Source organism: Pelodiscus sinensis, chromosome 1 (assembly GCF_049634645.1).
Source record: "Pelodiscus sinensis isolate JC-2024 chromosome 1, ASM4963464v1, whole genome shotgun sequence".
NCBI classification, from domain to species: domain Eukaryota; kingdom Metazoa; phylum Chordata; order Testudines; family Trionychidae; genus Pelodiscus; species Pelodiscus sinensis.
This window is the reverse complement of record NC_134711.1, coordinates 140,794,973-140,807,552: the sequence shown is the minus strand read 5'-3', so window position 1 is coordinate 140,807,552 and position 12,580 is coordinate 140,794,973. Positions and strand designations below refer to the sequence as shown.

Below are 12,580 nucleotides of genomic sequence, written 5' to 3'. Positions count from 1 at the left end.
CGAGCACTGGCTCTCAGGGAGCCGCTTCCCCCCCACATGTAAAAGTGTAACTGCTGAAATTTTCAGCACTTACATATTTACCTGAATACACAGCACTTTAACATCCTTTCAAAAGAACTTATTTTGAAATGATAACTCCCAAAATAACTCCGGTCATCTGAAGAAGTGGGCTGTGCCCTTGAAAGCTCATGATACCATCTACATGTTTTGTTAGTCTATAAAGTGCTACGGGTATGTCTACACTACCACCCTAGTTCAAACTAGGGAGGTTAATGTAGGCATTCGAAGTTGCAAATGAAGCCCGGGATTTAAATATCCCAGGCTTCATTTGCATCTTGCCGGGCGCTGCCATTTTTAAATCCCCGTTAGTGCGGACTCTGGGCCCGCAGCTACACGCGGCACGGAGTAGGTAGTTCGAATTAGGCTTTCTGAATCCCGGGCTTCATTTGCAACTTCGAATGCCTACATTAACCACTGAAAAACAAAGTTTAAACTGAAACACAAAGGATTCCGGCCTTGGGCAAAATCTATATAAAGGTAGGAAGCCAAGCAATAACGGCCACTGCCAGACCTGAGGACACCCGTATCTAATCTAGATGACTGCTAGAAACATCTAAGACTGAACAGTGGGAAGGATCAAGCCCAGAATGGGGACCTGTCCAGTCTGTGAAAGAAGCTTATCTGAATAACTGAAGATGAGATATTCTATGTAACCCGACTCTTAGTTACTAAGCTAAAACTGCATGTTTTGTTTATTTTGTTTAGTAATTTACATTGTCTGTCTGCTATCTTTTATAAAAATATGAATATAACTGCTATTATTTAAAGGCTCGTGGCTCCTGGCCCCATTGCTACTGCATTGCCTAGCCTCCCCCTGGGATTGCTGCACCTATTTAAAGGCTCACAGCTCCAGTCACTGCTGGAGTAGTGCTGTGAACAGGAATCGCATGCCCTTTAAATAGGGTCCTGCTGCCTGAGCCCCCTTCTAGAAATTCCACGACACCAGCAGCAGGACACAAATAGTAAGTGGCAGTGTAGATGGGATCGAACTAGAGAACGTAGAGAAGTTAACGTATTTGGGGAGCAACATGACATGATCTAGACCAGTGTTTCTCAACCTTTTTTTAATAAAGTATCCCTTTAAAAAAAAAAAAGTACCCCTAGTACCTACAGTTTTCAGACACACACATTTTTTTTCTACCATTGCAACATATTTGTTTAAACAACTTAATCGTAACTGGGCAGGCGATGAAATTTTTGGGTGTAAAAAGTACAAAAATAATAAAGCACTGTAAAACTTAAAACAAAAATTCAGTTTTCTCCAAATTTCAGTTTTGTTGATGTACCCCCTCCAGACTTCTCTCGAGTACCCCATAAGGTACTCATACCACTGGTTGAGAAACACTGATCTATACTGTAAGAATTAAATAGCGACTAGAATAGCGAAAGCAAGAGTGATGGATAAGATCTGGAAAAGTAAAGCAATTAGCTTAGGAATGAAGCTGAGCATCTTGAAAAAGTGCGTATTTATCAGCTATTCCAGGAAGGACTACTGGGCAGAGATGGCGTTCACCTTTTGAGGAGGGGGAAGACCCTATTTGGACACAGACTGGCTAACCTAGTGAGGAGGGCTTTAAACTAGGTTCGACGGAGACCGGTAAGCAAAGCCCACAGGTAAGTGGAGAACACAGAGACCTGGGAGATGGGCTGGAAATGGGAGGGAGCGTGGGCTATAATGGCAGAGAGAAAGGAGGGTCAGGGCAAAACTGGGAGGCAAGATCAAATCAGTATCTTAGATACCTATATACAAATGTGAGAAGTATGGGTAATAAGCAGCAAGAACTGGAAGTGCTGATAAATAAGTACAATTATGACATTGTTGGCATCACAGAAACTTGGTGGGATAATACACACAACTGGAATGTTTGTATGGAAGGGTACAGCTTGCTCAGGAAGAATAGATAGGGAAAAAAGGGAGGAGGTATTGCCTTATATATTAAAAATGAACACTTGGAGTGAAGTGGAGATGGACATAGAAGACGGAAGTGTTGAGAGTCTCTGGGTTAGGCTAAAAGGGGTTAAAAACAAGGGTGATGTCATGCTAGGAGTCTACTACAGGCCAATTATCCCGATGGAAGAAGTGGATGAGGCTTTTTTTAAATAACTAACTATCATCCAAAGCCCAAGATTTGGTGGTGATGGGGGACTTCAACTATCCAGATATATGTTGGGAAAATAACACAGCGGGGCACAGACTATCCAATAAGTTCTTGGACTGCATTGGAGACAACTTTTTATTTCAGAAGGTTGAAAAAGCTACAAGGGGGGATGCTGTTCTAGATTTGATCCTAACAAATAGGGAGGAACTGGTTGAGAATTTGAAAGTGGAAGGCAGCTTGGGTGAAAGTGATCATGAAATCATAGAGTTCACAATTCTAAGGAAGGGTAGAAGGGAGAACGGCAAAATAGAGACAATGGATTTCAGGAAGGTGGATTTTGGTAAGCTCAGAGAGCTGACAGGCAAGGTCCCATGGGAATCAAGACTGAGGGGAAAAACAACTGAGGAGAGCTGGCAGTTTTTCAAAGGGACATTGTTGAGGGCCCAAAAGCAAGCTATTCCGCTGCGTCGGAAAGATAGAAAATATGGCAAAAGACCGCCTTGGCTTAACCACGAGATCTTGCATGATCTAAAAATAAAAAATGAGTCCTATAAAAAATGAAAAGTAGGACAAATTACAAAGGATGAATATAGGCAAACAACACAGGAATGCAGGGGCAAGATTAGAAAGGCAAAGGCACAAAATGAGCTCCAATTAGCTAAGGGAATAAAGGGAAACAAGAAGACTTTTTATAAATACATTAGAAGCAAGAAGAAGACCAAGGACAGGGTAGGCCCACTGGTCAGTGAGGCGGGAGAAACAGTAACAGGAAACTTGGAAATGGCAGAGATGCTTAATGACTTCTTTGTTTTGGTCTTCACCAAGAAGTCTGAAGGAATGCCTAACATAGTGAATGCTAGTGGGAAGGGGAAGGTTTAGAAGATAAAATAAAAAAAGAACAAGTTAAAAATCAGCTAGAAAAGTTAGATGCCTGCAAATCACCAGGGCCTGATGAAATGCATCCTAGAATACTCAAGGAGCTAATAGAGGAGGTATCTGAGCCTCTAGCTATCATCTTTGGAAAATCATGGGAGACAGGAGAGATTCCAGAAGGCTGGAAAAGAGCAAATATAGTGCTCATTTATAAAAAGGGAAATAAGAACAACCCAGGAAACTACAGACCAGTTAGTTTAACTTCTGTGCCAGGGAAGATAATGGAGCAAGTAATTAAGGAAATCATCTGTAAACACTTGGAAGGTGGCAAGGTGAAAGAGAACAGCCAGCATGGATTTGTAAAGAATAAATCATGTCAAGCCAATCTGATAGCTTTCTTTGATAGGATAACGAGTCTTGTGGATAAGGGAGAAGCAGTGGATGTGGTATACCTAGACTTTAGTAAGGCATTCGATAAGGTCTCGCATGATATTCTTATCAATAAACTAGGCAAATACAACTTAGATGGGGCTACTATAAGGTGGGTGCATAACTGGCTGGATAACTGTACTCAGAAGTAGTTATTAATGGTTCACAATCCTGCTGGAAAGGTATAACAAGTGGGGTTCCGCAGGGATCTGTTTTGGGACCGGCTCTGTTCAATATCTTCATCAACAATTTAGATACTGGCATAGAAAGTACGCTTATTAAGTTTGCAGATGATACCAAGCTGGGAGGGGTTGTGACTGCTCTGGTGGATAGGGTCATAATTCAAAATGATCTGGACAAATTGGAGAAATGGTCTGAGGTAAACAAGATCAAGTTTAATAAAGACAAATATAAAGTGCTCCACTTAGGAAGGAACAATCAGTTTCACACATACAGAATGGGAAACAACTGTCTAGGAAGGAGTAGGGCAGAAAGGGATCTAGAGGTTATAGTGGACCACAAACTGAATATGAGTCAGCAGTGTGATGCTGTTGCAAAAAAAGCAAACATGATTCTGGGATGTATTAACAGGATGCATTAACAGGTTCGGACCCCGTGCCACACTTACAGGAAGCCTAATCCAAACTAGCTAGTCCGTGCCGCGCGAACTAGCCGCCATTAAAAAATTGCGCCGGCCGGCTTCGTGCAAATGAAGCCCGGGAAATTCAAATCCCGGGCTTCATTTGCAACTGCGGATGACTACATTACCCCCGCTAGTTCGAACTAGCGGGGTAGTGTAGACATACCCTGGGTGATTAATCACCAATAAAGCTGTGCTGCCCCACTGCTTACAAGGAACACTGATCCTAGGTAATAGAAAGAGGTTCCCTCTTCATTACAGCAACACCCCACTAAATAGAATTGATGCTTACAAGTTGAATTTCTCTAGTCTGGCATTGTCTGGTCCGGCAACATCCATGATCCATCATGATTTTAGTTAGCCAGATGTCCATTTACCATGAGTGTGGCCAAATTTCCCGCAATTCCATAAAGTTTGTTTACAGCCATCAGTCCTGAGACTCAGTGTTCTGTTCTGTTATTTAGGGTTAAATGTCTTCTAAGAGCCCAGTAAGTACTGGAAGTATTGGTAATGCTGCTAGACAACAATATTGATCTCCCAACATTCGGCAAATTCTCAGGTTCGGCATCGGTCAGGTTCCAAGGGTGTCATACTAGAGAGGTTCAACCTGTATATTAATGTAGACTGTTTCTCTAAATGCAAGCATATTGTTGCAATAATTATAATTTTGTCTCTTATATTTACATGACAATATTTTTAAACTTGTTAAAACTTCTTGAATACATAAATAGATAAAAACATTCAAACAAAACCAATTCCTCACTCACACCTAAAAGTTTACATAAAATAGAAGAATCCAGATCACTACCATGCCCAACTCCCATTCCTTTAACTGTATATCAGAAACAGGCTGCCATCTTTGTCCTTGGCACTATACCATCTATAAATGAGGCTGTTCTTTCATCTGTAGCCCACTGTTTCATTGTTAAGGTGGCTTCTCTTTTAGTGGCTGATTCACATACAACAACAGCCATCTCTTGCTGACAGCAAATACAATAAATCCCAGAAAACCATCAGGAGAAGCCTGTGTTGCAGTTCTGCATAATATTATCTTCATCTTTTTCCTCTTAAAAACCCAAGGAAATTAAATTAAAATCTGCATAAGCTTTCAAATCAAACACTGAATGTGTGAAAATGCCTAAATTAAGGCTGCTCAGCCTTATTCATTATGATACAGTTTAAACAAATTGCATACTGTTATTTCCACGGGACCCTCTCTCATTTTATGTGCAGCATGGAAAGTGCTATTTAATAATTTCTATTAATGATCTGAAATAAAATATAAAATAATTGCTGAAAGTTTAAGCAATCATTGAGGATGCACAATTGTAAAAGTGTACTCAGAGAATAGTTATTAATGGTTCACAATCAGGCTAGAAGGAAATATAGAGTGGAGTCCCACATGAATTTGTCCTGGGTCCAATTCTATTCAATATTGACATGGCTTGGATGATAGCATAGACAGCCCCCTTATGCCTCAGCTGGACTAGTGGGTCTGGTTCTGGGCACCACACATCAGGAAAGATGTGGATACATTGGAAAAAGTCCAGAGTAGAGGGAAAAAAATAATGATTAAAGGTCTACAAAGCATTACCTTTGAGGAAAGATTGAAAACACTGGGTTTGTTTAATCTGAAGAGGAAAAGATTTGCAGGGGAACATGACAGTCTTTCAACTACGTAAACTGTTATAAAAGGGAGCGTGATAAAGATGAGGGTTAAAGACTCAAGGAGGAGGAAGACTGGGACTGAGAAGCAGTCCAGTAGACCAAACTCCTCTCAGAACTTGGAATATTACCCAGAATACTGAATCTCAACATTCTTTGCTATCAGCTAACATCTGTGAAACCCACTGGCAAAGCAACTCTCATATCCTCTAATGCAGGTGAGGGAGATAAGCAACTAGTCGACTACCTGATAAGCAAATGCTTATCGGGTAGTTGAGTTCCTACTCGCTATCAGAGAGAGGGAGCAAGGCGGGGAGCATGAGCCAGTGCTGGGAGGAGATGGCTTAAAAGCCAGTTCTCCCTCCAGCACTGTCTCTGCAGGGAGCAAGGGAGGCAGCAGGGAAATGGCGCAAGTAGGAATTGAAACAGTCCCACTCGAGCCAGTCCCACTGCTGCTCCTCTCCCTTTGGAACGTAAAAGAGCCGGCTCTTGTACATTTCAAAGGAAAAGACACAGAGGGGAACCTGTGCCAGTGAGCACTGCTTTGCTCTCCGCTGGCATGGGCTCCTGCTGTCTCTCTCCCTTTGAAATATACAGGAGCTGCCCGCTCTTATAGGTTTCAAAGGCAGAGAGGCAGCAGGAACCCACTGCCTCTCTCCCTTTGAAATATACAAGAGCCACAGGCAGCTCCTGTACATTATAGAGGGAGAGAGGCAACTCCTGTACATTTCAGAGGGAGAGAGGCAGAGGGAACCCACTGCCTTGCTCCCTTTGTACAAGAGCCAGGGGCAGCTCTTGGAAATTCTATCAACTACTCAATTAGTTGATTAATCAAAATTTAACATCCCTAATGCAGGTCCACACTAAAGACATCAAACTTCTCTTATCAATTTTAGCCCATTAGTCTAAGTGGCAGAGATCTATGCTGTAGATCTAAAGCAGTGGTTCTTAACCTGGGGTACACGCACCCCCTGGGGCTACGTCTACACTGGCCCCTTTTTCGAAAGGGGCATGCTAATTTTAAACTTCGGAATAGGGAAATCCCCGCGGGATTTAAATATCCCCCGCGGGATTTAAATAAAGATGTCCGCCGCTTTTTTCCGGCTTGGGGAAAAGCCGGAAAAAAGCGTCTAGACTGGCCCGATCCTCCAGAATAAAGCCCTATTCCGGAGGATCTCTTATTCCTACTTTTCCTTCGAAGTAGGAATAAGAGATCCTCCGGAATAGGGCTTTATTCCGGAGGATCGGGCCAGTCTAGACGCTTTTTTCCGGCTTTTCCCCAAGCTGGAAAAAAGCGGCGGACATCTTTATTTAAATCCCGCGGGGGATATTTAAATCCCCCGTGGATTTCCCTATTCCGAAGTTTAAAATTAGCATGCCCCTTTCGAAAAAGGGGCCAGTGTAGACGTAGCCTGGGGGTGTGAGATGCCCTTTCTGGGGATGCGAAACATGCCAAATTTTTATGACATATCTTAGGTTTAAAACTGACCTACTTCAATGATTTTAAATAAGGGGTGTGAGAACATATTTTGAGAACCAAAGGGGTGCAGGCTGCACTAAGGTTAAGAACCACTGATCTAAAGGCTCCAACCTTGCTGATGATTCCCATGGGTATTTGTCACCATAGTAAGGTGTAAATAATTGTTTTCTCTATTTTGTTTTAAAAATAAAATAGGAAATTATATTAAAACACATTAAAAGAACAAGTTTGCAAAGTGGAAGACTATCATAGGGCATGTCTACACTACCACCCTAGTTCGAACTAGGGTGGTTAATATAGGCAACCAAAGTTGCAAATGAAGCCCGGGATTTAAATATCCCGGGCTTCATTTGCATCTTGCCGGGCGCCGCCATTTTTAAAACCCCGGTAGTTTGGACTCCGTGCCCGCGGCTACATGCGGCACTGAGTAGGTAGTTCGAATTAGGCTTTCTAAGTCGAACTACCATTACTCCTCGTGGAACTCATGGAACTCCACGAGGAGTAACGGTAGTTCGAATTAGAAAGCCTAATTCGAACTACCTACTCCGTGCCGCGTGTAGCTGCGGGCACGGAGTCCGAACTACCGGGGTTTTAAAAATGGTGACGCCCGGCAAGATGCAAATGAAGCCCGGGATATTTAAATCCCGGGCTTCATTTGCAACTTCGGTTGCCTACATTAACCACCCTAGTTCGAACTAGGGTGGTAGTGTAGACATACCCATAATGACAACACGCAAGGGTGCCAGTGCATGGGCAACCTTTATTCTAGCATTTCCTAACTTTTGAGCACTTGATTTTTAGCTGTAATGTTCCTTTAATATACTTTTTGTATGTAATAAAACAAAGACATCAAGGATCTTAAAAGGAGATTAGTAGCATTTGGAGCATATTATTATGGCCAGTTCAAATGTAAAGCAGGTCACTAGTGAACAAAAGCTGTTGATGGTTGTTGGCTTCCTGTGAAACTGATTGATGATCATTGTCCAATTTTCAGTGGACAATATCCATAATATAAGAACAGCCGTACTGGGTCAGACCAAAGGTCCATCTAGCACAGTAGCCTGTCTGCCGACAGTGGCCAGCACCAGGTGCCCCAGAGAGGGTGGACCGAAGACAATGATCAAGCGATTTGTCTCCTGCCATCCTTCTCCAGCCTCTGACAAACAGAGGCCAGGGACACCATTTCTATCCCCTGGCTAATAGCCTTTTATGGACCTAACCTCCATGAAATTATCTAGCTTGTCTTTAAACTCTGTTATAGTCCTAGCCTTCACAGCCTCCTCTGCCAAGGATTTCCACAGGTTGACTATGTGCTATGTGTAGAAGAACTTTCTTTTATTAGTTTAAAACCTGCTACCCATTAATTTCATTTTATATTCTGTAGTTCTTCTATTATGGGAACTAATAAATAACTTTTCTTTATCCGCCCTCTCCACACCACTCATGATTTTATATACCTCTATCATATCCCCCTTCAGTCTCCTCTTTTCTAAACTGAAAAGTCCCAGTCGCTTTAACCTCCCTTCATATGGGACCCGTTCCAAACCCCTAATCATTTTAATTGCCCTTTTCTGAACCTTTTCCAAGGCCAAAATATCTTTTTTGAGGTGAGGAGACCACATCTGTACACAGTATTCAAGATGTGGGCGTACCATAGTTTTATACAGGAGCAGTAAGATATTCTGTGTCTTATTTTCTATCCCTTTCTTAATAATTCCTAGCATCCTATTTGCCTTTTTGACTGCTGCTGCACACTGTGTGGAAGTTTTCAGAGAACTATACATGATAACTCCAAGATCTCTTTCCTGATATCATAAAATCAACTACTTATGTAGAACTAATTGGCATTTCACTGCCCTGTGTGCAATCTCATGGCCAACCAATTAACAGACAATGGAAATTGACCTCCCCTCTCATCCTTAAAAATAAGAGTTGAGATTCATTAGTTGGGAGATTCTGAGCAGGACTTACTTTAAAAATTATGTTTGATTGTGAATTATACTCCTTATATCTAGCTATTATTGATCCAATAATAAAAGCAGTCTTTTCAGATAAATATGTAAAAGAACACTTGACAACAGTATATTCACTGGTAAATTGTTCAACCAGTTTTTAAAGTGGCTTGCTTTATTTAAAAATCCATATACCTCTCTTCTTAAACAGAGGTCACCCCAATTCCTGAAGGGGGGGGGGGCACAGCAGTGACCCAATAAACAGAAAGGCCATGGAAGACATTTGTCTCACTTGCAAAAGCAGTGCTAGAAAAACATATGCTACATAAATATTATTGTTTGCTAAACTGCTACACTATTTTGAAATCAAATTCTTTCTAGAAAGTTAAGATTTATTAGAATTACATTATTTACATAGGACTGGAAACCTAAATATGTTTTTAGATCCTCACACACCATAAAAAGGGTCTTTTAGCTACACACATGCTCAAGTAGGAAAATTATAGCCTCACATTTTCAACGCTACAGTTAATGCTGTGTCAGCACCTCCATCAAACGTAGTTGTTCAGCAGCTTATAAAAGTTCACTCTGAACTGAAACTTGGCATCCAGTCTCAGAAAGAAGTCTAAAAAAGAAAATCTGTTTGCCTGTTTTTCCTTTCTATGATGTGCTAATTGCAGGGAGGAAAGTTATCTTTTTAAATTTGTTTTTCCAACTATTGTGTAGCTTAAGGATTGATGACTGGGAGCGCCCGCCATATTAGCACTACTAATATAAATTCCTGAATTTGTTTACCTAAACAGAAATAAGCAAACATGCTAATTTAGTCAATGGAAAAAAAGTTACTTTTATTCTTGTTCTCAGAAGGTATTCCTCGAGGAGGACCGAGCTTACTGAGAACATACAGTAGCTTCTAGTGCCTCCAACTACCAGTTATTGATTGAAAAGAAAGACCAACATAATGAAGTATACATAGCCTCATCTCCAAAGGCAAAGAGAGGGTGTATGATGATTATGTAGCACTTTAAAGACTAACAAGATGGTTTATTAGATGATGAGCTTTCGTGGGCCAGACCCACTTCCTCAGATCAAATAATGGAAGAAAATAGTCACAACCATATATATTTTCTTCCATTATTTGATCTGAGGAAGTGGGTCTGGCCCACGAAAGCTCATCATCTAATAAAACATCTTGTTAGACTTTAAAGTGCTACATAGTCCTGTATTTTGTTTCAGCTACACCAGACTAACACGGCTACATCTCTATCACTATTCTGTATGATGATTGTTACTTACACACCTTCTGTGAACCAGAATACCAGGTAATTTTCTTGTCTCCAAGATGAATTTGATAATAAAGTCTCTACTCCTGGAGACGGTGTAATATAGAAAGCTGCTCAGAAACTACCACCAGTAGCACATTCCTACAGGGAGCAGTTCTATACACAGTCCTGTACGGACCTGCTCCCTGCAGGGCTGTGCTGCTTCTAGTAGCAGTTTCCTATAGGGGCATTTCCTTGCGATCGTACACATAAGAAAAAGCCACCGGGAAGACATTCCTATAAGGCAGCAGCTCTCTGCACTGCAGCCCTCCCTGCTCAACTTCGACCCCTTAGCTCCCACTTGCTCCCCCCTGCCCCAGACGCTAGCACCTTTCCCCCCCACGTGCCTCGTCCCCCCGATCTACCGGGCCCCTCCCCTCCGCCCCTGAGTCCTGCCCCCCCCCGTTACCTCCTCCAGGCGGGCGGACACCAGCCCGGCCTCCCAGCTTTTGGAGGGGGCGGCGGCCCCACCCGCCCCGGAGGCGCTGCCTGCGCTCTTAGGCCGCTTCGGCCCCATGCGGGTCTCGGCGTCTCCTCCGGCTCAAGTCTGGGCCGCGGCCGGCTCCTCGCGCAGTCTCCATAGCAACCCAATGCCTGGGGCGCTTTCCGGCCACGCCCACCACGCTGTCTCCATGGCAACCGAGTCGACGCCGGCCTTGGGGAGCCAGCGCAGCGAACCCGGCCCCTCCCACCTGCAGGTGCGCGCGCCCTGTCCTGGCACAGTGCGCACGTGAGCCCTCCCTGCCCTGCGTGTGCTCAGGGGCTGGGTGCGGGGAGCCCCCGCCCGGAGAACCTCGCGGTGTCGGGAGCTGCAGAGACCGCCCGTGGTGCCTAGCGCTTGACTCCGGGCAGGTGACCGCCTGGGTGGGTGCGTGTGCCCGTGGGGGAGAGGCTCTTGTCTCAATCACCTGCCACTGTGTCTCCTTCACGTGCATTGACATGTCCCTATTCATAGGGCTTCCCCGTACAAGCATCGCATATTTGCATCTTTCCAGATTGTCAGGGCAACTCAGAGCGAAAAAATAGGAGCAGTCTCCTCCATCAGGTGCCCTCCCATAAGAAGTACCTAGAGACTGCCAGCATCGGTCTTTCTCCCCAGAGCATCCTTCTAAAACAGGGGTGGGGGACCTTTTTTGGGTCAGAGGAAAAATCCATTGGGCAGGGGGCAGTGGGGGCTAGAGTGCCAGCGTTGGCGCCCCAAGGCTGGGGAGGAAGAGCCCTGAGCCCCCGGCACCGGATCCAGGCAACCTGGGAACTGCATCTGGACCCTGGGCCTTAGGTTCCCCACCCCTGTTCTTAAATGAGTGCTTAGCGGGTCTAAATTTGGAGGATGCAGCCTCTTTACAGGGGAAGACTGAAAGCAGTGCACTTCAATGTGACTAACATGAACGTTCAAATCCAAATGGCTGTGAGAAATCAGCATTCTGGCAGCCTTGGCATGCCTGCATTCACACAGTGGTGCTGGAGCATGACCTCAGCCTGGATGCCTGCTGAGTGGCAATTCAGAGGTCTGCAGAGGTGTGGGTAGCTAGGCCCTCTCCCAGGCCTAAATCACACTCCAAATATTACCATATGTTTCTACACTGGGACTAAAGGGGGAGAAGGAGGCACAGCTGGGAGAGAGCAGGAGAGCTGCCAAGATAAAGAATTCATTACAGAGGAGTCATGTCGTGATCTCACACTAGAGACGAGTGAAATATTTTGTGTGATTTAACTTTCTGTGAAAATATCCCAAACCACATGCTGCCTCTCTCCTGCCCCCACTATGTACATCTGAGTTGTTCAGAATGTACAATCTTTATTTTAATTTCATAGAAACCTTGAAACCCTGCTGTTCAGTACATTATTGATTTGGTCTGAACTTCATTCTAGGAAGATACTGACATATAGTGTGCTGTGTTTGACAGCCCAATAATGCTGCACTCATAAAGAGGAGGTGAAAACTTAGGCTTATGGGTTAGGTGAGAGAGAGTGGATTTTCTAGCAGCCTACCTTTGCATTGTACAGCATCACCTTTTCCTGTGTCTGCAGACAGATGTAGTTTATAGACCCTGTTGAAG

At 43.7% G+C, this 12,580-nt stretch overlaps 1 protein-coding gene across 8 annotated transcripts in view; it reads right to left on the bottom strand.

Annotated features, from left to right (window-relative positions):
- Window positions 1-11,138, bottom strand: part of SPAG17 (sperm associated antigen 17) — a 202,896-nt gene extending 191,758 nt beyond the window's left edge. For 7 of the 8 annotated variants that reach the window (XM_075904827.1, XM_075904833.1, XM_075904841.1 and 4 more), the window contains exon 1: window positions 10,930-11,137. In XM_075904827.1, coding sequence (XP_075760942.1) covers window positions 10,930-11,037 — 108 coding nt within the window. In that variant the 5' untranslated portion in view covers window positions 11,038-11,137. Of the gene's footprint in view, window positions 1-10,929 lie in introns of all 8 variants that reach the window. The other variant, XM_075904849.1, reaches the window with a different exon arrangement.
- Window positions 11,139-12,580: the final 1,442 nt, after the last annotated feature.